Source organism: Haemaphysalis longicornis, unplaced genomic scaffold (genome assembly GCF_048455015.1).
Source record: "Haemaphysalis longicornis isolate Haplotype H1 unplaced genomic scaffold, Haemaphysalis longicornis Haplotype H1 scaffold_9, whole genome shotgun sequence".
Taxonomy (NCBI): Eukaryota; Metazoa; Arthropoda; class Arachnida; order Ixodida; family Ixodidae; genus Haemaphysalis; species Haemaphysalis longicornis.
In genome coordinates this window covers 55324857-55351815 of record NW_027526460.1, presented here as the reverse complement: position 1 = coordinate 55351815, position 26959 = coordinate 55324857, and the positions used below count along the sequence as shown (strand labels likewise).

Here is a 26959-nt window from a genome sequence, read left to right as displayed (position 1 = left end):
CTAAGACGGTTATAACGCATGACCGGCACGGTGTGGGACATGCGTGCTATAAAAGCTGTGTTATGGGCTTCTAAAGACAGAATAAGGCGTGCGCATCGGGCCGCATCAAGTTCGCGAGATGCGCACACATTTTTAAGGAGCCACAATTGTAGAGTAACAGCGCACGCCGTATACGTAGCATTGTAAGCACTTGAAAATCAACAGCAGGTCTCAAACGTAGACTTAAGGCGCCGAAACTGGTATGAGCCGTGCGCAGCAATGGAAGGCTGCTGATTAGGTTATATGCCCCTGGCTTTGTATAACGCGTGCAGTACTCTCCTACATACGTCTGTGTTGTGTTTCACTTCTGATTCAGAAAAAAAAAAAAAAAACGTCCTAGTTGGGTCGGGAACACCACCCATGCGTTCGTGCATTATCAGTGATCGCAGGAAAGCCCCACTGCAAATGAACCAGATGCCTTTAGGCTGTATAATAGGCCTGTCAGCACCCCCCCAGCCTGCGCACATTTTTTGACGTCCTAGCTCTCTCTCTCTCTCTCTGTCGACACACGTACACATACACACACACACACACGCATGCGCACACGCGCGCACACACACACACCCACCAAAATGCAAACTGCTCCGACCGTGTCGGAATGGCGCGATCGGATAGCCATCGGCTTCATAAAGCGAGGGCCCCAGGCTCAAATCCGACCACGGGAATAGTTTTTCCTTAAGGCGCTTGATGTGCCTTCGCTTATCATGTGAAATCCATTGTGTAAAGTTGGCTTCCCCACGCCACGTTCTGAGCGACGAACGGCGCCATCAGTGAGGCACAGAGAGCTTCGCTTTAAAAAGGAAGCTTAGCGTGACAACAATGTGGTGTGCCTATATCCCAGCGATAACATGAAATAAAGATGGTATGAGACAGCAGCAAAACTTCTTGCAACGCGTCTACGCGGTCACGAAAGGAAGGGCAAAACCATCCATATACTCAGCGCCCTTTTATCCGCAACTGATTAATACCGGGCAGACAGAGCGAGGTGGCCTTCGTGGCGTAGAAGAGCGGTGGGCACCGGCACACCGAGTCCAGGCACCGGGCGTGCTCATTGTCGTGGCGACACTCCTCGTCCACCTGGCACAGCTCGTCCAGCCGCCGCGCTGCGGATTCGTGCACGCGCCAGTAGAGAAAATGGAGGTCGCTTTTTGTCGGATGCTTGTCGGATGCATGTCGGATGCATTTGTCGGATGCATGTTCTACAAGCAACCGACCTCGGGTGTCAGCCGACCATGGTGTCCCAGACGTGCACAAAGCAAGAAATGTGTGATGAATACTTCAAACACGCAGAAGTGTGTATTGCATACCTTTTTTTGAGTTAATTTTGAATCACGTTTGAGCGTTCAAATTTAAAGGCTCAATTTTTAAAGCTTTACATTTCAGCCTTTAAAACGTCACTAAATATCAGCCCATGGTGTCATTTTTCTTTCCAAAATTCGCGCTTGAACATCCTGTAAAAGTGGAAATGAAATCTTCAAAGCTGAACGAAAATGGCTTAGTCAACCAGGACGTATTGTTCGCTCACAGAAGCCAGCGCGGGAAAGCCCCAGAAGGAGGTCCTCAGTTAGCGAAATTCATTCGACCCGATTCAAAGCAAATACCAAAGCAGCAATCTAATCAAAAGCAGTTTTGTTGTCTATGAAGGCGATGCTCACCGTTTTTTTTTTTGGCCCGTTCGTAAAATAGCAAAACAGGCAAGTAACAAAATTTTGTTGGGCTGTTTAAAAAAGCGAAGAAAAAATGACAAGACTGTTACTTAACAAAGTGCTATTTCACCAAGACAATGCACTGTCCCACAAATTGACCTGCCCCAAAGGGAGAATGTCATGAATTCTACTTTCAGCTGCTAGCAACCACCGGACGTCCGGTGGCCGTCCACCGTACGTCCATTCCGGCTCTAGCTACGGACGTCTGTTTTATGGCCGATGGACGTACCATGTGCGTCCGTAAGACATCCGGATATAGCCCTTCCGTACCCGCCGCGGTGGCTCAGTGGCTAAGGCGTTGCGCTGCTGAGCACGAGGTCGCGGGTTCGATTCCCGGCCGCGGCGGCCGCTTTTCTGATGGAGGCGAAAAGCAAAAACGCCCGTGCGTACGAGATTTCGGCGCACGATAAAGATCCCCAGGTGGTCAAAATTAATCCGGAGCCCTCCACTACGGCGCGCCTCATCGCCTGCGTTGCGTCGGCGCGTTAAACCCTACAATAAATCAATCAATATAGCCCTTCCGTACGTTAACTAGAACGTCCGAAATCGGATATATTTTGGATGTTCAGTAAAAATTTCCAGAATTACATAACGAGAAGCTTATGTTCCTACAACGAATACTAGACTACACAAGTCCAATGAACTACCGGGCGGATAGGCATATATGAACACAGTAAATTTGCTTCACATGTTTTGTTAGTGGTTCTTAATCCTTATATATCCTCCCCCAAAGAGATCATCGTTGGAGTCTGTGAGGTGGTTCAAAAAAGTAAAAAAAAAAAAACGAGGCTTGATTTTAGAAACATCCAGGTGAAACTTGCAATATACAAGTCAGGGTGTTGATGTACAAAACATTTTTAATTGAAAAGCAAAATAGTTTTTTTCGTTTTTGCTTTTAATTGAATTTAAGCTTTTATTTGATGCTTCGTAGTAACCTTGTACGTCCACTGGCGGCTGTTATTCGGACTTGTACATCCGTTTCTGAATGTCCACTGTACGTCCGAAAATTTATATTCAAACATGGACGTACAGTGGACGTCCAAACTGGGCATTGGATGTTCGGCTGTATGTCGGACGTCCCACGGACGTCCGTGGTTGCTTGGGATGGTTTGTCACCCACTCTTATTATCTGGATTTCGTCTGGTAGGATTTCTTTTTATTGTCAAACTTGAAAATCTGGCTCGGCAGGAGAAACTTTTCTTTCAATTGAAAATGCCATCCCCAGCGTCAATGCATATTTTACTGCACTAGAGCATTGCAAGTTTTGTGACGATATTAAGAAGCTTGAAGCTTCGTGGACCAAGCACCGCAAGTATGTAACAGATTATCTGTTGCGAAAGCGTCAAGAACAAGGGCAGTGACACCTACGAAGTAAGCAGATGAACCTGTTTATGTCGAGGACCATTACGGGAGCAGACTGTGGGCAGCCGCAGGTTTCGGATGGCAGGCACACCAGTTCGCCCGAGCACTGGGACCGCCGGAAGCACGGCCGACCCGGCCCTGACGGAGGCGTCCCTGCGCGACACAAGGGGATATAATTAATTGAAGATTCATTGGTGGATCTTAAGGGGGTCCATAAAGACAAAACACAGCTCACTCAGCACAATTCCAGCCACGAAAGACGTTTTAACCTAGAAGCAAAAAAAATTAGTGGTGGCTTAGCTCTGATATGCCAGGATATACGTAGCGTGAGCTAAGGTTCGGCAATCCAGTCCACTCCAGTCCAGTCCAGTCCAGTCCAATTCAGTCTAATCCAGTCCAGTCCAGTCCAGTCCTGTCCAGTCACTGCTCCTCGCGCATGCTCAGCACGGCTCTTCACGAGTCACGCAAAACGGCTATCAAGCGGCTCCGCTGCAGCGTCAGACTTGGCTACTGCGCAATTGAGGCGCACACCTGGGCACGCGCCGGCGCCAGTGCGTCTGCCGCGGCTATGACGCAACACAATCCAACACAATCCACTTTAATCCAAATCTAATCCAATCCAATCCAAGCCAATGTCCCTCGCGCTTGCGCAGAACGGCCCTTCACTGCACACGCGAAACTGCTCAACCTCGGCCAGTGTAGCTTACGCTACAAAACGCTGGAAATATTGAAAGACTCCAATTTAGCGCTACACTGACGTAATATGGGCAGGAGTGACGTAATATAGGCCCGCATTCAAACATAGTTATTCGAGTGTTAACTGCTTCAAACGATACGATCAAATGCAACTACAGGACCCACTACAATCGCCCCAGTCATATTTCTTGGCAGTTGCTTGGCTCGGCGGCCGCCAATCTTACAAACAAGGTTCTGTGACGTCATAGACAGGGATTTATACACACCCCCCTAACACCCCCCAACACCCCCCGGCAGGACTTCGACACCCCCCCAAAAGGATTCCACAACCACAAGCACCCTGCCTAGGGATTTATACAACCCCCCTCCCCCCCCCCCCCAAACATCGCACCGACACCTCCCCAAAATCAAAATTCTGCATAAACCCCTGGTCATAGACACGTCCACGGAAAGTATCTGAGTAGTCGGTACTATTGGTATTATTAATATCGGCACAAAGCAGTCTTTTCTGTGAACCAAACTCGTATTTTGTCTTCATATCCTTCTAAAGAATGCGTGAAAACCTCAACCCTCTCCCTTGGAACCTTGATGCGCATGCACGTTTCGCTCCGGCTTTAGAAGTCCTCAACACAGCATTTCTCGCACGTCCCTCGTACACCGTGCCAACCAGGCTTTTAGGGCGAAGCACCTTAGGGCCTCGGGCTGTCGGCGTCTCCTGTCGTCGTCTCCTGTGGTCACGGTACTAAAACACAGGGACACTCCTTCTCCAACGCCTCGCGCTAAAATGTAACGCATACTAAAAGAAAAGTGCATCGGATAAAAATAAACTAACATGGTTTAAAGGTTCGTCGAATGCTTTCTGTCCGCTTCAGCAATCGCCAAGCATAAGCACAAGCACAAGCTGTTTGTAGACGGGTTATAATTTGTGTTACACTCAGGTACCCACGGGCTCTGACGCTAGGCCTGATCGGGTAGGGTGGTCAATCGAAGCAAGGCATACTTACCTGGCGCCGCGGGCCTCGTTGATCAGCGAGGACGAGCCCCCAGGGCGAGGCGCGAGCACTGCACTGCGCTCACGTTGACCCCTGCCACTACCACCACTAGCCCAAACTGGGGCATGGGGCATGCTAATTGCTTAAATCGGGTTCAACGCATGAGGGGGCGCCACCGCCTCAGCAAGCGCGCGATTGCTCCTCCCACCGGCGCTTCTCCGGCGCCCAATCAGCGTACGCCGTGTGGCAAGAGATAGCTTACAATCTTTGAATACACTTATTAATGCACTGCATGATTCGCTCCTCCGCAGTTTTCACGTTAGTGGAGATGGCCCGTTTTTGTTCCGACCGTCTCAGTGGAGCCGTTCGCTAGCGGCGGCATTGGTTGCCTGTTGCTCATTTTATTGTTCCCCAGTATCGGTATTACGTCTCGGTCATATTACCAATTACACCCTCCTTTCCACTTGCTGCACACTCACTTTTACACCTCATACAACCGTTAGTGGGACACGTCGCCAAGCCGGGCGACGGGTGCGTCAAGCATATGCAGCTATGCAAACGTAGCGCCACCGCAGCCACTGCCGCAGCCGGCTCGGGGCTCGGCTTGCCGCCTCCCTCTCCGCACTTGCTCTCTCGCTCTGTCCGTGGATCGACGGCGCGAAATTTTGCCAACACGCTCATCTATTCCGCAGCCAACGCGTTCTGTGAAATACGCTTCAGACCGGGATGAGGTACCGCTTCGACAGAGCGCGGGTTTGGGCTAGTTGGCTCATGACTGGATGAAAAAAGCGCGAAATCGGGAACAGCGAAACGGAAACACAACGTAGGCGCTACTGTCAACCAAATTATTTATTGCAACGACGACAATATTGGCCTCGAGGACACACCGTGGCGCCACCTATGAGTGACGTCACTTGTAGGACGCCGAATCGTGTTGTCGTCTGCTACAACACATTTCCCGTGCGTATGCGGAAGCGTGTTTTTTTGTTGTGGCCACCGTCTCGCCCCCTCCTTGTGGATTTGATACAAATTACCAAAAAAGTTGTCTGTAAACCAAATAATTCGAGCAAGCAATCAGCAACTATCTTGTTCCCGGCGACACCGCCGCGTTTAGGTACCATCGCGACCCACAGCTACGCAGCCAGCTAACGCCAAGGACGATGCAACTGAGGCCGAGAAAAGTACGCTGTAAATTCATTATGAAATACTTGTGTCGGCACATGTGTGTGCAAGGAAACACCTTGTAACAGCGACGGAAACGCGTCGCTCAATTATGATCTCGCCACGCGAACTGCTCGTATTGCCTGGTAAATGAATGACTACGCGAGAACGGTGATCAGATTGCTTCGCCGCACATGCTTAAAAGTATTGTTATGGTCTGTAGTTTGCCTTAATCAGTGTCTATTTCCCCTACGATGTTTTTATAGTCATGCCCGGATTTGATTAACGATTACTGCCGTAGCGTGTACTCTGCACGGCTGATGTTTACTTTCGCGACTTGTCCGCAATGTATGAACGGTATGAACGCGAGTTTTTAACGCCTCCGCGCGGGTCTGAACAAGGCTATATTTAGTTTTCGTTAGGTGTTCGGCGTGGTAATTTATAATTGCAGCGTGTTTTGTATGTTTAAAGTGAGCCGGCCTTTCTCAAGCATCAATTTCAAAACTCACGACTGTTCACAGAAGGCGAGCCTGCGTACGAGGCGAAACACGTCGTTAATGATTTCGGGTAATTGGGGAGATTTAGAATGGAGAACCGAGCGTTGGGGGCCCCCAAGAAGTTAGAGGAACCCAAACGCAACACGCGCGTGCGCGACGGGAGGGCCTTCTCCAACAGCTCGCAGCCGGCTTCGGATGCACGTAATCGGATACTTTAGGCTTGGCGTCGCAGAATATATTTCATCGCCGTTAGAGTTGCGAGTGACAGCCCCTAACAGAACGTTCCACCGCGCTGGAAACTCTGTAAGCGGGGTGATTTCCGTTGAAGCGATCGACGATCAAGATACCTGCACGGCCTCGGCCGATTCTTGCGCGCAAGCATAGCCATCCTTCGGCCGCTCGCCTCACTGGCGTGAACGGGCCGGCGCTGCCGGGACAGACCTCCGCGGCCGGTAGGCGTAAATCGCGGCAGGTATTTGAGCAACGCTTTGAAAACCACAGCTAATGACACTACCTATCAGAATTTTTCATCACACTACCATCCACTTTCACCAATCTGTAACTTCTTTGTTGTTGCTGCCGCGAGCTGCGTCGGTTCGAGCCGCACCGTCGGCCGTGCGGGCAGGCACGGCGGGAGCGTGTGCTTTCTGCGAGCAGTTAACGCTTCACGATTTCCTGTTTTATACATTTCTTGCAAACAAGAGAAATCTAGAAACTTCACTCGGCGATCGCCGTAGTCCAAATTGTTGATCGGGGAAACAAGCCGCTGCTTACGGTTCGGTCGCATACGTAGTACACCACCACGCTCATGGCGGTTGCGGATAATCTACCACAGTTGATACGGTTATAAAGTCCCCATGAGGTCGAACTGCGCTTGACGCACTGAGAATTCACTTCAAACGAAGGAAATTAACACGAAAATACTTTTAGAACGCGCTTCCTAAGCGAAGTGTCACGCGCTGCAAGCCAACTACGCAGCAAGATAGGAACAGTGATCCTACAAGTGACGTCAAAACGATCGCAGCGCCGGCCTCTCCAGTGGTGGGCCTCGCGGCCAATACACTAGACAAGATCGATAAAGAAGGCATCGCAATAACCGGCTGACGCATGGATTTTATTGATGATATTAATTAACTTACCGTTCTTCATCCTCTTGGTCGCCTCCATGATTTCATCGTGGAATATTACAGCGGACTCTGTAGTAGACGCTGTGGAAGTTTTTTGGTGTCGTTTTGGCTCCTTTTCTAACCTGCACAATAAAAGATGTTATAAACTAAAAGCGTGAGGGAACAAAAAAAAAAGGAAAAAAATGGTGGTTCATTCCTCTGTCATAGGAATCGGTAAAACACGAAAGCGAAATGTGCAGTGATATCTGCAGCTGAGCATGATTCGCGTGTCGCCGGCTGTCTTGTGGGTGTGCTTGGCGAGCGAAGTCCTGCTGGCGGGTCGCTTCGGCAAAGCTGTACTGGCGTCATTTCCGTGACGGATATGGAGTCAGTGATATCTTGGTGTGTCCCGTCATAAAACAAGTTCGTGTTAAAATATAAAAGCAGAAAACGAACAACCCTAAGTATGACGTGCTTTTTGTTCTAAAGGTTGCTTCCCCGCAAAAGACCCTGTGTGCAGGGGTGCACCCTTTACAGGCCGCTTGCTTCGTTGTACTGGCGCCACTTTCGTGGCGGATATGACGTTACTCAAATGTTTGTGTATCCGGGAATAAAACACTTTCGTTTTAATAAACGGACAACAGAAAGAGAAAAGGACAACACAAATATTGCCCAAAGTGGTTATACTCTGCGGCAATCTCAAAAGTAGTTGAAATTTTGAGGTCATATGTCGTAGGATTTGGTTGTGGTTGCAAGGGAAACAAGGTTATAAAAATGGCAGCGTGTCTGCTCCTTTCGTTACAAATGTCGCTGAAAGACGACAGTCGACTGGCGCCCCCTGCCAAGTAAAGGCCTCCCTTCTCTTTTCGGCTCCCCTCTCACGGTGTTCCTTTCCCGCCTCGTTGCTCCCAAGATAACACGCTAGAGGTTTGCTCAAGTCCATTTAAATTTGCCGCGTTCTACTGCTCCAAGTCGGGTGTCTCGATGCCAGCGCTGCTGTACGGCGGAGACGCGCGTGAATTGAGGCACCCTACTACAACATTTATAGAACCACGATGCCCTACTGCACGAGCGTTCCAAGCGGAATGTGGAACCTATCCAGTGGAACCTTTTGTTACTGTTGCCGTTCGGTTTCTTAAAATTCCGTCAGAAGATATAGTGGCGCGGGTGATCAGCAGGCTACGGAGTGAATTTTTTTCTGCAGTTGTATTATTTCATTTGCTATTGCAAAAACCAAGCATCCGTAAATTTTTTTAATAAAGAAACACGGTAAATATCACTTCTTTATTGATTTCCTGCCTTGCATTTGCGTAATGCGTTGTTCTTGTTTAACAATGTTGACAAGTACGAACACTGACACCGGACTTGGAGATTTAGATTCAGCTGATTGAGGAGGTTTGGAAACACTGAAGAACTGCTTTGCGAAGCCTGCATGGTATAACGGGGACCTCTCGCCACCTCTCGCCACGGCGTCTCTCGCCAGATTCAAGCTGTGAATCTGGCGAGAGTTGATGTGATATTTACTCCGGCTTGCACCAGTCATCCGGTAAAGTCATCTAATGCCGAAGAAACAGCCAAAGCGCTTGCCGAATCCCACGTCTTATCCCATCCCCATTTGCTTCCTTTTAAAACTTCCCTGACGTTTGGCCCAAAAATAGCACGCATCGTGCAGAGAGAGAGATAGAGAGCTTTGTTTGGGCAGAATAACTCTTCTCGGGGGGGGGGGGGGGGAGTGGGACTCCTGTCTTCTCAAGAGGTCCTGTTTCCGTTAGAACTGTTCATCTTCAATATGCCACAGGCCACAAGAAGTGAAAATGGCCAATCGTGGCGGCGCAAGCAGAGGCGGAAGGTTGGTGCGTAGAGCTTGCGACGTCAAAATAATTATCGAAATTATATGATGATAAGCAGAGTTTGTGATATCATCTGCTTCATTCCCCTCCCTTGGATCGAAAATTTCGCCCCCCCCCCCCCCTTGTACGCCAGTGCTTCAACCACTTCTTGCACGGTACCTTGGTCCTCATTCCATTACCAGGTCTGACCATCTGTTGGTACTCCGCATTATGTGCTCAGTCCAACTTCTTTTTTTACTATATTTGAGCTCTCTTCTAGACAATTGCGTTAGACTGTGCTTTATAAAAGAAGCTAGTTTCAAATGACATCTAAACATCAGCGGCATCAGCGGCATCTAATGACATCATCGGCATCTAAATGACTTCAGCGGCATATAAACAATGGCAAAAAGGAGTGCCGACGACCTGTAAACCTTTTTTTATGTTGTGATTCAGTGGAGAAGGCTGTTTTGAAAAAGCGCTAGCAGTATAATGGACTATAAAGGCCACCTGATCTTTCTGCAGCGATGCGTAAAAATAGACTGACTGTGTATGTCCCACCTATAATATATGCACGTAGGTTTTCCAGGTGGTTCGCCAATTCTCTCTCACCTGATGCCTTCGGGATGCGGGAGGGATGAGACCATAGGCTCCAAAAAGGCAGCAACGATGGTTCCAAGGGCCAAGCAGATGGTGAACATTTCTGTCAGCAGAATGGAGTTCTCCGAATCGCACGAGAAGGGCGGGCCGGGCACTGCCGATTGACGACGATGGGCGACATCGACGACGACGACGATGATGATGATAATGCTACTAGTGGCGGGGTTGGCCTAGTGACGACGGTCATGACGGAACTGATTACGATGAGATGATAGTAATCAGGCTAGTTCTGTCTTCACGGTCTTCTGTTGATTGGCAAATCCCCTGTTTGGGTATGTGCCATACCTCACGGCCGGGCTGGAGGAGCGGCGGGCGCGCACTGCGCGTTCGCCGCTCCTACAGTCCGGCCGTGTATACCTAAAGGCGCAACAACAACAACAACAACAGGGTGGTGACGACTCAGTATTTGCCCGTGGCTACTCTTCTGTGCGTACATATCTTGCTACTGCCATCTAGAGACCAGAACTTTAGGCACGAAAAATCAAGATTTTAGGCGCCTATAATAGACACTGAAAAGTGTTATTTAGGTATAGGCGTCAAAAACTCCAGTTTAGGCATATGCGCCACAATTCTTATTTACTTCAGCAGCGTATTTTAGAACAATTCTTCAGGCGGCCGCTTTTCTGATGGAGGCGAAAAGCAAAAATGCCCGTGTGTACGAGATTTCGGCGCACGTTAAAGATCCCCAGGTGGTCAAAATTAATCCGGAGCCCTCCACTACTGCGCGCCTCATCGCCTGCGCTGCGTCGGTGCGTTAAACCCTATCAATCAATCAATTAGAACAATTCTTCACTTCACTAGGAACAGAAATAGCGGACAAATCTTGTGCTATGGCAAAGTAATCTCATTTTCTTCATGAAAATGCGCCCTACAAGGGACGCCATTTTGAGAGATTTACGTGAAATTTGGGTGATTCGGCACTAAAGAAAAACGGCTTAAATACAAATCCAGCCGCGACATTGTTTTACGACTGATGTTGTATTTCCTTTCAGTCGACATTTGTGGGCAAAAGAAAAAAGAAAAAAAATTAACCTCCACTCAAGTTGGCGGAGCATGCATGTACTTTGGAACGCTCCATGTTTGAATTCCATCTGGAATATCAATGTTTCCCGCTCAGAACCTTTGGAAGTTGTCACAGCACAGAGCATCCAGGAACCTAATGTGAGGTCCGAGACAGATTTAAGATTCAGGATGGCTCTGTCAGTAACCAGTCCTTCGGGGATGGCGGACCTCTCCCGTCCGTATACCTTCGATGTGAGCTCAGCATCATCTGATTTAGAGTGGTACGTGTCCAAGGATTCCGCTAGTAAATGCTTTATGCTCCGAATGTAAAATAAGCACACGAATGTGCCAAGTCACGCTCAAGTGAAGCGTGGTATAAAATTGTTTAGGCTGAGACGCTCTTGTCTGCTGGAAAGCTGCAAATAACCCAGAAGTGTTTGTTGTAAAAGTCTTGCAACCTTAGCCGCGTTCCCAGGGGCAAACAACAGGCTCTGGTGGAAGAGGCACAACCGGTAACTTCTTGACGACAACACCGATGAATCCCATGGATAACACAATAACTTCGAATAAAAAATTTAGTCATTCTATCCTCCAGAATTGGATGCCTATAGCGAAGCTGCTTGGAGTATAATGCCACTCAGAAGCTATGCTCTTTATACCGATTAACAACATTAAACAGCACGCAAAATTATCTTCAACTATCCGTTAGAGCTAGATTGCAAACGCCCTTGAAAGTTAACCGGCCCGGCAGATGACGGCTGTTGCGACAAAGATGTGGTGAGATTGTCGTTCTGCAACCTCTTTCTCCCGTTCCTCCTTTTTTGCTGTACGTGCTGCGTCTTGACGGCTGGCGATGTCCCCGTGATCGTCTGCTGGTTGTGCATTTGTTTGCGACGTCACCTTGCAACTTTCGTGTGCCAGTCGTTCACGTAGTTTTTCTTGGTCGGCAGCTTCGACCTTGAGCGGCACATGCGCGGTTGTGTCACGTTCATTCCCTTCTTTGCGTGTTTTGTATTGTGTTAGCCGTGCACAGGTCATGTCGGCAATAGTTTTCGCCATTGGTATCCGGACACAGTGCGACATAATAACATAGAACAAAAAGTCAATTCATGCTGACACCCGGCGGCGACGTTGATTGCTGTATCGCCGCCTTCGGGCCTGTGGCTGCGGCCGAGTTTAGTTGTTCGGGGTAAACTCAGGGCGAAGTGACAGCGGCTCGAGCATGGGTTTCCGCGTCTCGGTTTCCGTGTCTCGCCGTGCGTGGTGCAGCGAGTGGATTCTCCTCGCAAACAGCGTGGGACAAGCACCGAGTTGCGGGCTTCTGAAGCGAGGACAGTTTTAGCGCATCATAGGCGTGAAAACCCCCAAAAAAACACATAAACCTCAAAAAGGCATTTTTAGGAGCTAAAAAGCCCATATAGGCACGGAACTCGAAATAGGCACTTATAGGCACAATAAAGTATTGCTTAACGTGTTTCATTTCCTTTAGTTCATGCTTATATATCTCAGATAGGCTTGATACGAACTCAAGGGAAAAATCGGAATTTTGCCTAATGTTCCAGCCTCTAGTCATCACCCCTGCCATTCAAATAAGCCAGACTAAAATTATGGACTTATATGTATGTCATGACTGAGCTTTTGACAAATATCGAACAGCCATTGTGGAGCCTGTGCCTGCGTTGCTAATTGTGCAGCTGTTCAAAGCGATCCAACTGGCTGAAACCGCCAGTTGGATCACTTCTCGCTCAATTCTCGCTCAATCTCCCATACAGTTTGTCTCTGCGGCCTCCTGTCTGCTGACCTTCGAGCGTTCAGCTAGCACTCACCAAGCAATCTGCGTGTACATCCATTGTCTCAGTAGTCCCAGTCCCGGACTGGAGTGAGATCTGAATGTGTCATACTGGGATACACGTGTACGTCTACGAAGAAAAACCGGCGCAGTGCACCCGATGTCAGCGTTTCGGTCATATCGATGGAACGTGCAAACGCAAGTTTCGCTGCCAGCGCTGTGGAGACGACCCATAGCTGAAGGCCTGTAAGTCAACTGAGAAGCGCTGTTCAAACTGTGGAAGGACTCATGAGGCTGACTTCAACTATTGTCTAACGTTTCGACGAGAGAAGCATCTACACGTACAAGAGCCAAAACAAAATGGATTACAAGGCTGCGAAGGCGGCGGTCTCGACCAGGATACGTTCCACGCATCGCGACCCCCCCCCCCCCCCCCCACACACACACACACAAAGAGGCAAAGTCAGGACATCGAAACTGACTTTGCCGAGTTCCCGGCGCTACCACCGCAGACACGTGATCAACTTCCTCAGGTTCGTGCCACTGTGCCTGCGCCTGCTGCCCCACGGTAGCGTGCCTGGACACGTGCCAACCAAGACCGCATGAGTCGGCAGAACGTGCAACCATCCATGAATTCCGGCTCATCATTATTCTTACTCATTGACGCCGCACGATCAGCTCTCGCATCTTTCCCGACTCCTGTGGCTCGTGCTATTCTTACTTGACACCATTTCGCCCTTCTTTCGAAACTGGCTGTAACCTCTCCTGGGAGTGGCGCTTCGACAATGTCGATGCAAACTCTTCGGAATCAGGCAACGGTATTCCAGAGGAGCGCTTGCGGGCTATCATCCCGTTCGTCCGACTTCAGGCAACTCATCAATAAGCACAGGTTCCCAGTCATCACCATTTCAGAAACGAGAGTGCGTCGTTCGTATTTCGTCCGTATTTCGGGATGCTCCCTGCATCGGTCTTTGACGAGCTCAGACAGCAGCAGAGTGCTCCTTGCAATTCGTAATGACTTCTAGCGCAGAATGTGGAGCCAGATGACTCGAATGGGTATGTTGCTGCAACGGTGAAGCACCATCAGGTAACTTTCACTGTAATTACTGGTGCACCTAAGCGAAGGTCAAAGTTAAGCGCCTGCAAGCCCTTTTGGCCACGACACTACCGCCGCACTTGCTTGCAGGGGACTTTAGCGCGCACCATCAAGCTTGAGGCAGTGTTAAGACGACACCAAGGGGAAGCCGCCAGCTCCATGGCAGCCAAGCAGGACTAACAGTGCTCAAAAGTGGGTGCCCCAAGTTTTTGGGGGGCAGGACTTCAAGTGTATTAGATGTGGCTATGGCGTCCACCTCTCTGCTGCCTGCCGCATCCTGGTGTCCGGATATTGAAAGCTTCAGCAGCGACCACATCCCGACATACACTACGAGTCCGCGGCGGTACCATCAAGCGGCCACCGTCGACTGTAAACTGGACGGCTTTCAGAGACATGCTGGAGGATAACGGTGATGCACTGTCTACGAATGAAGAGCCGGCGGATGCTCTTGCCAGGGCCGAGTCATAGTCAACACGGCGTAGTTTGGTTACAAAAGGGTGGTCACCAGTGGACGGGGAATATGAACGCCTTCGCGCGATTCGCAGGAGCATGGCGCTATGCGAGAAAAACGTTATTACCAGATAACATTCGAGCTTTCAGGCATGCGCAGAACCACATTCAGAAGCACACGAATAAGCTCGCAAGGCAGCGTTGGAGCCAATTTTGTTGCAAACTTGGTGCCCGCCAACCCGTGACTCCCATTTGGCAAGTTTGGCTCGTCCGTTCTTCTCGATAGCTCTCCAGCGAGGCGTCAGTGAAGTGGACGTAGCTGACGAATTTCGCGCCAAGATTAAGCTCCCCGGAGCTCTGAAGTGATTTCAGAAGTCCTGACTGATTGGCCCTCCACTACAAACGCTATACTCATGGATGAATTATTCACGGTCCATGAACTGATCACAGCGTTACAGTCCGTAAACCCGCTTTCTTCGCCGGGCACCGATGATGTTACGTATTCAGCTTTGCGGCATTTCGACAGTAACGCCCTCCGGAAACTGTTTACCACAAGTCGTGGCGGACAGGCCGCGTTGAAGCTATAACTGGAAAGTTGCTCGCCTATAATAGCGGTCCTCAAACCCGGAAAATCGCCAAAGGAAATTAACTCCTACTGCCCTATCGCTTTTCCAAGCTGCATGTATATAGGAAAGGTAATGGAGAAAATGGTGCTGCAGCGACTCGTCTGGGATCTCGAGGGCCGTGAAGTGTATTCCCCAGAGATGTCAGGTTTCAGAGAAGGACAACGTATAGCATCGACAACGTAATAACTTTGGTGCGGGACCATTCATCGGCGAAAGGCCGCAAAAAGTACCACAGTAGCTGTTTTCCTTGACATCAAGACGACTTTTGACAGCGTTGCTTGTAGAGCTATTCAAAAGGGAAATAACGTTTGTAGGGCTGCGAGCGCGCATGCACACTTGACTCCGTGACTATACTTACAGAATCGTCATGTCTACATGACCACCAATGGAGGCGACACGAGGCGGCATGAGATCACACAGGGCGTCCCTATATAGGCGGCGTATTAAGTCCTGTCCGTTAAGCATCTGCCTCATCCGCGTCACAGTGCTGCCCCAACTGTGCCAACATATCTATATATGCCGATGACATATGTATCTGGGCAAAAACCGCAGAAGTATACAATCCAATATAAAGAACACTTTTTTTTTTTTGCAATTCAAAAGTACCTCAGCATCTTCGGGTTGCTACAATACCGCCAAGTGTGCCGCAGTGACTTTTACCAGGCGTGATGTATCCCGTTGTCCTCTAGTCGTAAATCACACGTAAATTCCGCACGTTCACAACCATAAATTTCTTGCACTGACGTTAGATAGATCCGTTTCTTGGGCCACTTATATACGTTGCCTCAAAGAACGCCTGCGGCTTTATAACGCACCTCTTCTAGGTCTTCCGCGGTACATTTCCCCGGCCCTGATTAGTTTGTCCAAGACGAACTTCAGAATGCTAGAGAGTGCACAGGCTCAAATTCTACGCATTTGCCTGGGCCTTCCAAGCTGCACATCTATACGAATGAAACTCCCTGCGAAGCAATGTGCCTATCATCCAAGACATTACAAGCTCAATAGTTCGATTGTGGTTTCACCGAATTCTTGTCCAAGACAAAAGCCAAGCCGTTCACGCACGCACGCACTCACGCGCGCGCACGCACACAAAACGATATTTGGGGACGGTGGTAGCGACGATTACTTCCCCTAAATGTATCTGCGGGTCTTAGAATTGAATTGTCGTTCTGTATTTTCATTCCTTACAAACCTCAATTTAGGGTTTATCCAGAATTTCGATGGGGGGGGGGGGGGGGGGGGGGGAGTATAAATTCTTGGACTGGGTTCTCATGGTTGTGGAATCATTCTGTTTTTTTGGGAGGCGGGGTGTAGAAATTCTTCTGGGGGTGTGTTAAAGGGGTGTTGGGGGGGGGGGGGGGTGTAGAAATCCCTGCCTTACTTACAAGTATGTCAGATGATTTTGCCAGAGGAAACACTTGGCTAGCTCCGGGGTGACCATTATCGAATATCCCTCTTAGATTGAACAACTAAATTCCTGAGGAGCATTTTCATATATGGTATCGCCTCATATTTTTCCATAAATCTCATCTGCCATTTAAATCAATCCACACCATATCTCGAGGGGTCTCCACACAGATTTCTGTGACAGACAGTGTTGCGGCTGGCGCTACATTCTTTTTTCGTTGGCAGGCTATTTCAGTTCTGGAAATAACTTTTTCTAACATAGTAATTACCTTTTTGTGATCTAAAATGAACCACGCCTCTTGTAGAGACCACATCCCTATTTTATTTGAGATAGTGAACGGTTCTGCACATCAACTCCTGCAAAACGAACTAACGCCAGTGCTCCGCGCACTTTACTTCAGCGATGAAGAACCAAAAAGAATATTTCTAGGGACCATACAAAAAGGATAAAGGCGACTACGTGAGTGACACACCACCTCCCTACGTAAACGAGAAATGCTGTATCTGTACAGCTTGTGCTATGACTGCTTTTAATGTGATATATGGCTAATATTTCCGCACGAGCAAAGGACCATTTTTTTATACTTGCCGCCAAAGAAGTAGCTTGAAAAACCAGGACAACGGCGAAGTTTTTGTACACCATGTAAAGCATCACGTTGGTAATTATTGGCTTATTAAATCCTTTAAACATTTGTTTGGCGTTAGCAAGAAAATTGGCGCATTTTCGTCATTTCACAACCACGGTGATTTTTAAACGGCCAGCATCATCATCAGCGTCAGCTTTAGTTTCAGTCGGGAAACGCGGCCGACGCGGTTACCACGGTGGTCACGGCGGTCACGGGGCACGAGGCGAGAAAAAGGTAGCTGGTAGCGATAATGAAAGGATTATTTAACGTGTAATCATCATTTACTTAAGCATCTCAACGACATGGACTCTAAACTGAAGACAATTGCGTTATGGGCCGGGTTGGGGGCCGGCGTGACAGTGTCCTCGATCCTGTTTTACTTGCTGCTACGGCAAGAGGAAGAGTACGAAGTAAAACGGCGGAAGACAGAAACGACTGACCACGTCGTAATTAAAGTCACAGTCCCCAGAGCGGCAGTTGGCGGCGTTATCGGGCGACAGGGCGGCAACATCAAGCAACTTCAAGAAAAAACCAGCACCAAGATCAACTTTGACCGGCCAGGTAAAAACTAAGTCGGTTCGCAAGCTTGTGTCCTATTCACCTCATTTTTTACTGATGTTACGGGCCGCTGACAAAGCAATTGCATTCGCAATGGCCTGTTTTATTGAATCTGCTTTTCCGTGTCGCGGTGAAACACGTGGTGCGTCTCAAATGACAAGCGCCGCTTGTTTCGTCGGGTAGTTTGTCAGCCTCATTATTCGATAGAATTATTTGTCACGCGTGAAGAACCCGTTACTTTCGCTCACGTATGAACTGGCGACCTTTCCCTCACTCGCAGCCACCGCCGAGGAGTGCGACAGGGTATGCACGATTCGTGGGACGCCGAGTGACGTGAAGGTGGCCGAAGAGCTCATGAAGCAGTGCATAGAAGAGCAGATGAGCGTTATTACCGAGACTGTGTTCGTACCTGGTAAAGCGTGCGGTCGAATCATCGGAAGGAATGGAGATACGATTCGGTAAGTTGCGAAGCATTCCGCGCTTGCAGCGTCAACATGGTCGCTTGTACTCGGCCTGCGTTCGCGCGCGAGAGAAAGAAATGTAAAAGCCAGCAGCACCTAACGCCTTCCTTTTGGATTTCTTCGTTAATTTTGCTGCAGAAGGGATTATGTCTTCAAATTTATGCTCTAACGCCCTGATTACATACTTACTTTGGCAAGAAAGTTCATTTGACACCTTTAATAAGCATTTTGTGATCACTCACTTCAGAGATTAGCCAGCAAGAGCATGAATTATATGAAAATGCATGCAATCCCTGGGTCCGGAAGGAACATTTTTGAATTATGCCGGCCACCTCTGCAAGGAGGACTATCAAGTCACAGCATGAATGCGCGGCAGAAACCCCAACTGTCATTGTCGTGCTGCTAGATTTTTGTTTTCTCTCAAGTTCCTCCACTGCCCATATGTTAGTCACTGCCCATCATACTGAAAGGGAAGGGCTGATGCGTGTTATTAAATAGTAAGCACTCATGAAAGCCTCAAGCAATCTTCACGTGCAATCTTTTTTGATTGCTGTTACCTCTTCTCATGTAATTCAACACTGCACGTTACATTATGTCATGCTATTAAAGGCCAACTGCACAGAAAATTTCGACCTCCTGAAAACCTTATTTTTGTATAGTCTGCCTATAAAGACTCCAGGATACAAAATATGAAAGCTGAAATACACGTATCTACAGCGCAAACGGCCATCATAAATCGGCGATTTGAAACAGAAACTGAAAAGAGCACAGCCATTACGGCCAAGCTGAAGTGACGTTGCGGCCGGCCCAGCCGGCGACTGAGAGCGGCCGGCCTGCTGTAGGAAACCTGTGCGCAACGCTTCCCCCTCGCAGCAGCAGGCCTTTGGAGAAAAGCGCCCATCGGAGCTCAACCGGTTCTCCTCGCTGGCCAAAGGAAAAAACACCCAGCTGGCTGCATTGTCACTTCCGCTTAATGGCTGTTAGCGCATTTCACCAGAAGGCGCAGCATCTACTGCGATGGAGCTGTTTTGAACGTTTATAACTTCTTAACAACACATTTCACGGGGCTACCAGTAACGTCCCAGCTGGTTTAGCAGTACGTACTGTACACTTACTCTAAATTTGGCTGAGAGGAAATTTGAGTGCAGTTGGCCATTAGTTCGCCCAGCTTTCATCATTGCAAACCCTGCCTTTCGTACACTCCATCAAACATCACTGTTGTGCAACAGAAGCTTTTCCTTTACACAGCATCCATTCGTTCTGATGCCGTAATTAGTTTGTTGTCCTCTCTTCATTTCTTTTCCAATTTTTCAGGGGCATGTGTCGCGTCTCGGGCGCCAAGATCCTTGTCGACCGGATCGGTAATGAGCGCGACAATACCAACCTCAAGTCGGTCAGCATCACGGGCACCAAGGAGCAGATCAAGATGGCCATCTCGATGATCGATGAGAAGCTGGCTGAGGAACAGGCCTTCCAGGAGAAAATGGCCGCGGCTTCGGCTGGCAAGGCGGCTCTCTATCGCACCCGCCCCATGGCCATCAAGGGTGGGCCCGAGCAGCTTGACAAGGTAGTAACAGCCGTTACAGCCGGCTTCACTAAGGGGATAATGCTAGCAAAGGAGCATTTTTTACACTTTCTTTGCAAAAATATGAACATTCCGCAAAATGGTCAGATATTCAAACTTTAAAGGGGCCATGCAGACAAAATTAGTTTGTTTTATTCAAAAGATTTTGTTTTATAGTGCTTGTCCAGTGGCAAATGATGCTTTGTTCACTGAGAAATTAATCAATTTTGATCTTGCCAAATTATGTGTTTTCGTGACGTCTGCCATGAAGTCGCAAGGGGGTATTCAAACGAACTTCCAGTGCGTCATTAAGCTCTGCAGCCTTGCTTACCGTCACTCCCCCCAGGTGGCACTACCATACTGAGCCGCGGACCGTTGTCCGCCGTTGCTTTGTTTTTGACCGTATTTGCACCTGGCTTGTTTTTGTTACTGTAGAAAGTAATCGTTTCGTGAAACTAAGGGTATGCTCGACAAATAGGGTCACGTAAGACAATGTTGCTTACGCCAATCGGCCAGTGTCGTGTAAGACAACTCCAAAGCGGCAGACTGCTGTGCAGCTAAAACAAGCGTAGTGCGCCCAGTACCAACAGCAGTGCGCATCAGGACTTCTATGTTTCCGTGTATTTTTGTAGCTTTTGTTGTTTGCTCCACCATTCTTACTGCTGTAAAATGAATATGCATCACGTTTCAATGCGTATAGCTTGTTCGGCAAGCTTATAAGGCCTGCCTAAATTTGCGCTTGCCTTTGCTGGCGTCAGCCAATCGCACAGCTGGGCATATGAATCATAGGTTCTGTTGCAGGAAATGAGCTAGTGGGTCACATGGCCATTCCCTTTTTTTTCCTAATTGTATAGCTTATTTGAGCGAGGTGTGTGTTAAAAGTGGTGTCAGTATGATTCTAACGAGGCCATATTTTGAATGAACCAAACGTGTTTTTGTCTGCATGGCCCCTTTAAGGGGGCCACTTAGACAAATACAACTGTTCGATTTGAAAGGACTAGCCTTCGGTAAATAACTCTGCTTCATGCCAGCCATGAAAGGCGTTTGTTTTAATCGAACAAACGCAATCAATTTTTAAAGCTTCCCAATTTCGTGCTACATAAACTTGATATGGGCAGGGTTGACGTAACAAGGGACAGCACTGGAACCATAGTTACCGGTGTATTAACTGCCCATTAGCATTCAGGTGATGCGATGAAGCAGAACCCGTGGTCCCACTACAATTTCCCAGTCATATTTTTTGGCGGGGGCTTTGGTCAACTGCACAAACAAGATTCCGCGACATATAGAGGCCTTCTACTTTGTCAGTTTTCTAAATGTCTCCATTATTTGTGTGAAGTTTACAGTAAAATTGGTACGATTGCAGTTTTTGTAATGAACTGAACCTTTCATGGCCCCATATAGCTGCTAAGCTGATTAAAAATCTTCACAGCCGCCTTCGACGTCGCTTTAAAGTCGGTGAAGGGGCATCCCAAGCATGCGAGGTTCCCAGTCATCTCAGAGGGCAGCCCCTCCACCGATGTCCGTAATCTCTCAATTTTTCATGAGACATGTGCGTCGTAGGTGGCTTCTTCTCGCCGCTTTGTAGCAGCACAGAAGAAACCAGGCATGTGCTCAGAATAAAAAAAAAGGGGGCGAATGATTCAATCGAGCACATGTTACACCTGTAAACTCTATCTTCCTTCTTTGCTTCGATTTACCCGTTGTTTGTTTGTTGTTTGTCTGTTCATTAGTTTCTTACACACCCATTTGCTCATTTTGTAGCACACATTTGCCGAATACTAAGCTTCCGTACAATACGGTTGGGGCGTGCCAAAGAACGGGTTTGATGTCTGCTAGAGGCAACGTATGGGCTTCTATGTCAAGGCGACACCCGTTTGTTACGTCTTGATTTGTTGCCAGTGCACCAACCTTTCTTCTGTCATCCTTTCAGGATGGCACAGCAGCCGTGGACTACATCCAGGAAGAGCTGGTTGCCACCTCGGCTGACGGCTTCATCGAGGTGTACATCTCGTCAATGGACGACCCCTCCACCTTCCATGTGCAAATGATCGGAACGCACTCTGTGACCCTAGACAAGCTCGTCGCCGACATGACAAACTACTACTCGCACCCGCCCAACCAGAAGGCCCACGCTCTCACCTCGGCCGCCGTCGGTGACCTGGTCGCTGCCCGCTTTCACCAGGACGACAGTTGGTACCGCGCCCGTGTGCACGCTGTCGTCGAGAGTGACTACTCGGACAGCGAGACCTTGTACCGGGTCCACTATGTCGACTTTGGTGAGACTGGCACCTTCAAGCTGTCCGAACTGTGCAGCCTTCGCGAGGAGTACAACTACCTGCCGCTGCAGGCCATGGAGTGCTCGCTGGCCGGTGTTCGGCCACGCGATGGCGAGTGGACAGAGGCCGCTTGCGACCGTTTCGACGACCTCACCCATGCTGCCCAGTGGAGGGTCATGATGGCAAAAGTTGTTAGCAAGACCCCGAGGGAGGATGGATTTCCGGGATTCAAGTACTCTGTGGAGCTGGTCGACACTAACAACAGGGAGGATGTCAACGTGGCGACAGCGATGATCTCTGAGGGTTTTGCTGTGCAGGCGATCTGAGTGCAACTTTGGGAATGCGGGTAGCTACATGTTTCTGTCTCTCCTCGCTGACTTTGGTTTGGGGGCGTGGTGGTGGCGTAGAAAACGATACCAAAGATTGGCGTACTTCTTTCATTGGTGGCTTTGGAATGTAATGTGCGAGTGGACACGTTACTTAAGTGGTTTAATTAATTTTTTTAGGGCGAAACAAGCCAGGACAGTGCTTAGCTCATGGTGTCTCGGAAAATTCAAGAGCTTATTACTATTTTATTCAACTCTATTATGTTAGATCTCGAGGAATTATTTCAGTGTAATGCGTTTTTTACGGTAGCCATCACTGGCCTCTCCTTTTGTTTGTGTGGTGGGAAATCATTGCAGTGTGAGAGACGAGACATGAATATTGTTCTTGTTGTATTGTTGACGAGTGTGTATGCATGCTGCCGCGTACTGAGCGCTGCTCTTCAATCGCTGCATTTATTTTTGAAGTGTTAAAGACTGGCTGAGTAGGTCAACCAGCCTGCAATTTAATGCGCACAATGAATAGCAATATTTTAAAGACTGTGTCCGAAACTGGAGTGATAGCTGTGTGTACAAAGGGCAATTTGGAGCTCCTGCATTGATTTTTTTACCTTATGTAATACTCCTCTTGCCATCAGCAAGCTGCAACTTTGGTTTGCCGTGTTTTTGAGCAGTGCATGAGTAGGAGGGCGGATCAATGCTGTTGTGGTCTTTGGCTGTGAGCTTTGTCTGCAGCAAGTTTGCTAGTCAAACTTATACTTAAGTACAGTGCTTGGGCCTTGCGAGATGTGGCATGCTGTTCTGTTCCAAGGCGTTCTGCATGTTTTTGTTGCTGAATGCAGGTGCTTTCATTCTGAACCGTTATACTATTCGCAGTGGTGTGAAATCATGGACCTTAAAATACTGAGGAAGCACCCGCACCTGTTTCTACCAGAATACAGGTGTAGAGAGACATGGCTATTTTGACAGCCCAAGTGGCACAAAAGATGTCAGCGCACCACCTCTTAATTTCTGCTTCACTCTCTGCTTGTTGTAATTAAGCTGTCTGAAAGTGCCACGTTTGGAGCTCAACTTTAGGATTCATTTGTGTCGATTTTGAGTGCCCGGATATGATGCTCCTGTTTTTCTTAGCGGGCTGTGCCAATCAGTGACTTCAGTTTTTGAGGTGGTGTAAGAGTGCCTGGTGTGCTGCTAGCCGATTCCTTGCAGCGGGTTGTTCAGCACTCCTGATAACAGATAACACTGCTTGGAATTTTTTTATTCTTGTGACAAACAAAAACGACACTCCCAGCGTCACTGGTGGCAGTTGCCATCAGCAAGGTTGAGAACATCTCCCTTGCTCATGCTTTTTGAGCAAGGTGGTGCTGTGGCGTAAGGTTAACAAATTGTCTGTTGTACCTTTAAGGGAAAGGCCTGCCGATACCTGGGATGGATTTGTAAATCTTGGAGCGTAGTAATGGCGCTTTGCCAGAGATGGGTGCTTCCTCTGTATGGTGCGGAACCTCCAGAAACTTGTGACTTAGAAAACTTTAACATTTTCCAACTCTGGTAGCTGAATCGAAAAGAATGTCGTACGGAGTGGCTGCGTCCGTGTACCGATGTTGAGTAATTAGATCGACTATGGTTGCGCTGTAGTGGGTGGCAGATTTGCAGTCTTGCTTGACGGATGCATCTGAGGTGTAAGCCATTGTGTCGTTCATACTGAGTGCAGCTTTGTAGTGCGCTACTAGAGTACTCCTCAAAATTATGAAACTTGTAATAAAATAACGTGATTCATTGATGTTGAATTCTGCCGGAGATATCAACAATGTTTGCGGGAAAAATAAAAGCACTTGCTGTGTGTCTACTCTCGCCACTTATAAGAATTTATATTTTGTAGTGGAAAGTCAAATTTACATCTTAAAACATTAAAATATTTTTTCTTAAAAAGAAAACGGAAAAATGGATACACTTAGTGCACCTACATTGGATAATTTTATGCAGAAATCTATCTCATGGCAGATATTCAAATTTAGTGAAGTGTTTGAAGGCATTAAAGAATCGGTTGCTCGAAAATACCATTTCCAAAATGTTCTTTGCTCGTCATAAATCACGTGCCTCTTCACGCACATCCAACTCTTTGCTGCGCTGGTTTAGAAGTGAGCCAACTCATTGTCAACATTTTGTACTTGGTTTCAGTTGTGCGAAGTTACCTCAATGGGCCGCGTCTTTCTTTGGTTGTTCCGCCTCTCAGCCTCCTCTGAAGAATGTTCAGTTTCAGGGCTTTCATCACTGTGAATGTCTCGGTACTGGTGGGTGGAATGTGCTTTACGTGTATGTGCTTGTTATCTTGGGGCGTAGAGTGTTGGTGCTGCAATAAATGCTCCAATTCGAAACGTTGCAGTGCTGCTGTGATGAGCCAGAAGTTCGCTCTTACATTCTTTACAGGCTAAACCGGAAGGTTGAAATGAAAGCACACCTTGTGGTACTCCAAGGTGTCAAGACAGCTTCTACAGTTTAGCAATGCTGTGGATCACCACTGGATCCACAATGCACTGGATCACCACAGCAGGCTCTACGCTGTAGTTCCTACGCACTGAGCCGTAATCAAAAGTTGAAATTCGGGAGCTACACTTGGGCTGTAAAGTGTTACAAGTTAATTCAACTCTGTTCAGTTTGAAAGAACGAGTCTTGGTAACTCGTTTAGCTCCATTCAAGCCATGAAATGTTTTTTAACAAGCAAAAACGCCCGTGTGTACGAGATTTCGGCGCACGTTAAAGATCCCCAGGTGGTCAAAATTAATCCGGAGCACTCCACTACGGCGCGCCTCATCGCCTGCGTTGCGTCGGCGCGTTAAACCCCACAATCAATCAATCAATCAATCAATCAATCAAATGTTTTTTAACTGAAAAAACGCAAGAAATATTAAAAAGCTTTCAAGTCTTGCCTTACAGTGACACATTATGTACAATGGTGTAGTAGAGGCGAGAACTAACAACAACTAACAACAGTTTTCTAACATTAACTTTATGTTAGCATTCTGGTGATATGATCAAATGGAACTAGAGGCCCCACTGCAATCACCCGGTCGTTTCTTGGCAGTGGCTTTGGTTGGCGGCCATTAATTGCAAAACAAGTTTCTGTGTTGCAGAGACTTATTAAGTGGAAAGTTGCTGAGAAGTCAGCACCGCTTCATCTGTTTTCTTTAATATCTTCATTATTTGTTTGAAGTTTGTGATAAAATTAGTACTGTCAAGCCTCGTTATAACAAAGTATCGCATTCCATAACCCTTGGTTGGCACACAGGGTGGCCTACTGATTATCGGTAGGAGCATCCCAGATGGACCATGAAAAAGAACAAGGTGGGCGATCGCTAATAGGAGTATCTTACCTACAGAAGACTGAGGTTGGACATTGGTCTTTAAGGTTATTTCTTAAAAATTTGCCTTTGTCTTGAGTCGAGTGGAAACAACAACAAAAAAAGAGACAGAAACTGGCAATTATACATCTGTCGAGGAGGAAGCTGGGCTACCCTTGTAAAGAAAGACCACCGCAGAGGGACCCACCGAGAAGGGGGTGGGGGGCACCAGGGGAGCATTAACAAAAAAGTTGATGCTCTCTTGTTTGCTATTGAGTGTGGCCCCTTTTAGGTTCCCTTCGTTTAGGATTTTACCATGTGCTCTTACAACTACCTGCATACCTTCATTCGTCCCTATTAAATAAACTCTATAATTTGGTTTGTCATCTATTACTAAGTTTCACACAATGACAGAAAAGTAACGGCGTTACTTTTTCACAGTAACTGTAACAGAGTTACTTTTTTGGATTTGGTAACTAGCTGTAACACTGTTACTTTTTACTGGTAACATGCCCATGACTGGTCTTCACTAGCTTTTACTTGGCTTTTCTTAGATTTGCCGCTTTCTTAAGAGAAAGATGGTCAAAAAAGTGAAGCTTTCTCCATGCAAACTGAGTAAAATCGAATTCCACAATCCCCCTTCCTGAAGTCAAACTGCCAAAGTCCACAGCCAAAGTCGAAAGCCACGCTACAAACCCAAATTCTGTGTGCCCCGAATGCGATGATAGTGCAATCGGATAGATGCTGGTTTCATAATGTGAATGACCCGGGTACGATTCAGACCATGGGAGAAATTTTTTAGGGGCGAAGCTTTTTAGGGGCTGGGGCTGTTGGAATCTCCTGCCGTCGGTCGTCATTGTAATCATCGTTTCATCTAGTCACGGTACTAAAACACCGGGAAACTCATTTACACCTCGTGGTAGGACACAACGCGTACCAGAAAAAACACCGGGACACTCGTCTACGTCTTGCGCTGGAGTGCTTCGTAACATGTACTAGAAAACACCAGGACAGTGGTTTACGCCTCGCGCCACAGAGCTTCGTGCTTCAAAGACAAACTTTTACAGCAAAGCTGTATACCTCTACACCGAAACGGTTTCATCTCCATTGGCAAAAACGCCAAAGCGTCAAGAATACACTTATACATGGCATGCTTCGCCTCTCCGCAGGTTTCACGTTAGTGGAGATGGCCCGGGATATTCTTCTTGAGGCGTGCACTTCCTACACCTGCTTGAGAGTTCCTGCCTCCCGGCCACTTTCCCTCATACTACTTGGCCTAACATTGCCCCCTCTCCACTTCGCCGAGCAGAGTTTTCTGGCAGCGATCTGAATGGACAAAGCTCAGTCTTAAACAGCTCCGCTGTGAAGAGCTCCACTACTAATTAACAACCT

At 48.0% G+C, this 26959-nt stretch overlaps 2 protein-coding genes across 2 annotated transcripts; one reads left to right on the top strand and one right to left on the bottom strand.

Annotated features, from left to right (window-relative positions):
* Nucleotides 1-975: 975 nt before the first annotated feature.
* LOC144152375 (uncharacterized) lies at nt 976-7620 on the bottom strand. Its single transcript, XM_077683643.1, has 3 exons — nt 7593-7620; nt 3114-3260; nt 976-1142 (listed from the first exon to the last, which is right to left on the bottom strand). Exons 1-3 carry the CDS (start codon nt 7618-7620, stop codon nt 976-978), a joined length of 342 nt encoding a protein of 113 aa, XP_077539769.1.
* A 9570-nt stretch (nt 7621-17190) lies between these two features.
* LOC144152993 (tudor and KH domain-containing protein homolog) lies at nt 17191-24604 on the top strand. The gene is made up of 4 exons (XM_077684611.1): nt 17191-17605; nt 17883-18060; nt 19378-19630; nt 21561-24604. The coding sequence occupies exons 1-4, from the start codon at nt 17347-17349 to the stop codon at nt 22230-22232; spliced, it is 1362 nt and encodes a 453-aa protein (XP_077540737.1). The 5' UTR covers nt 17191-17346; the 3' UTR covers nt 22233-24604.
* Nucleotides 24605-26959: the final 2355 nt, after the last annotated feature.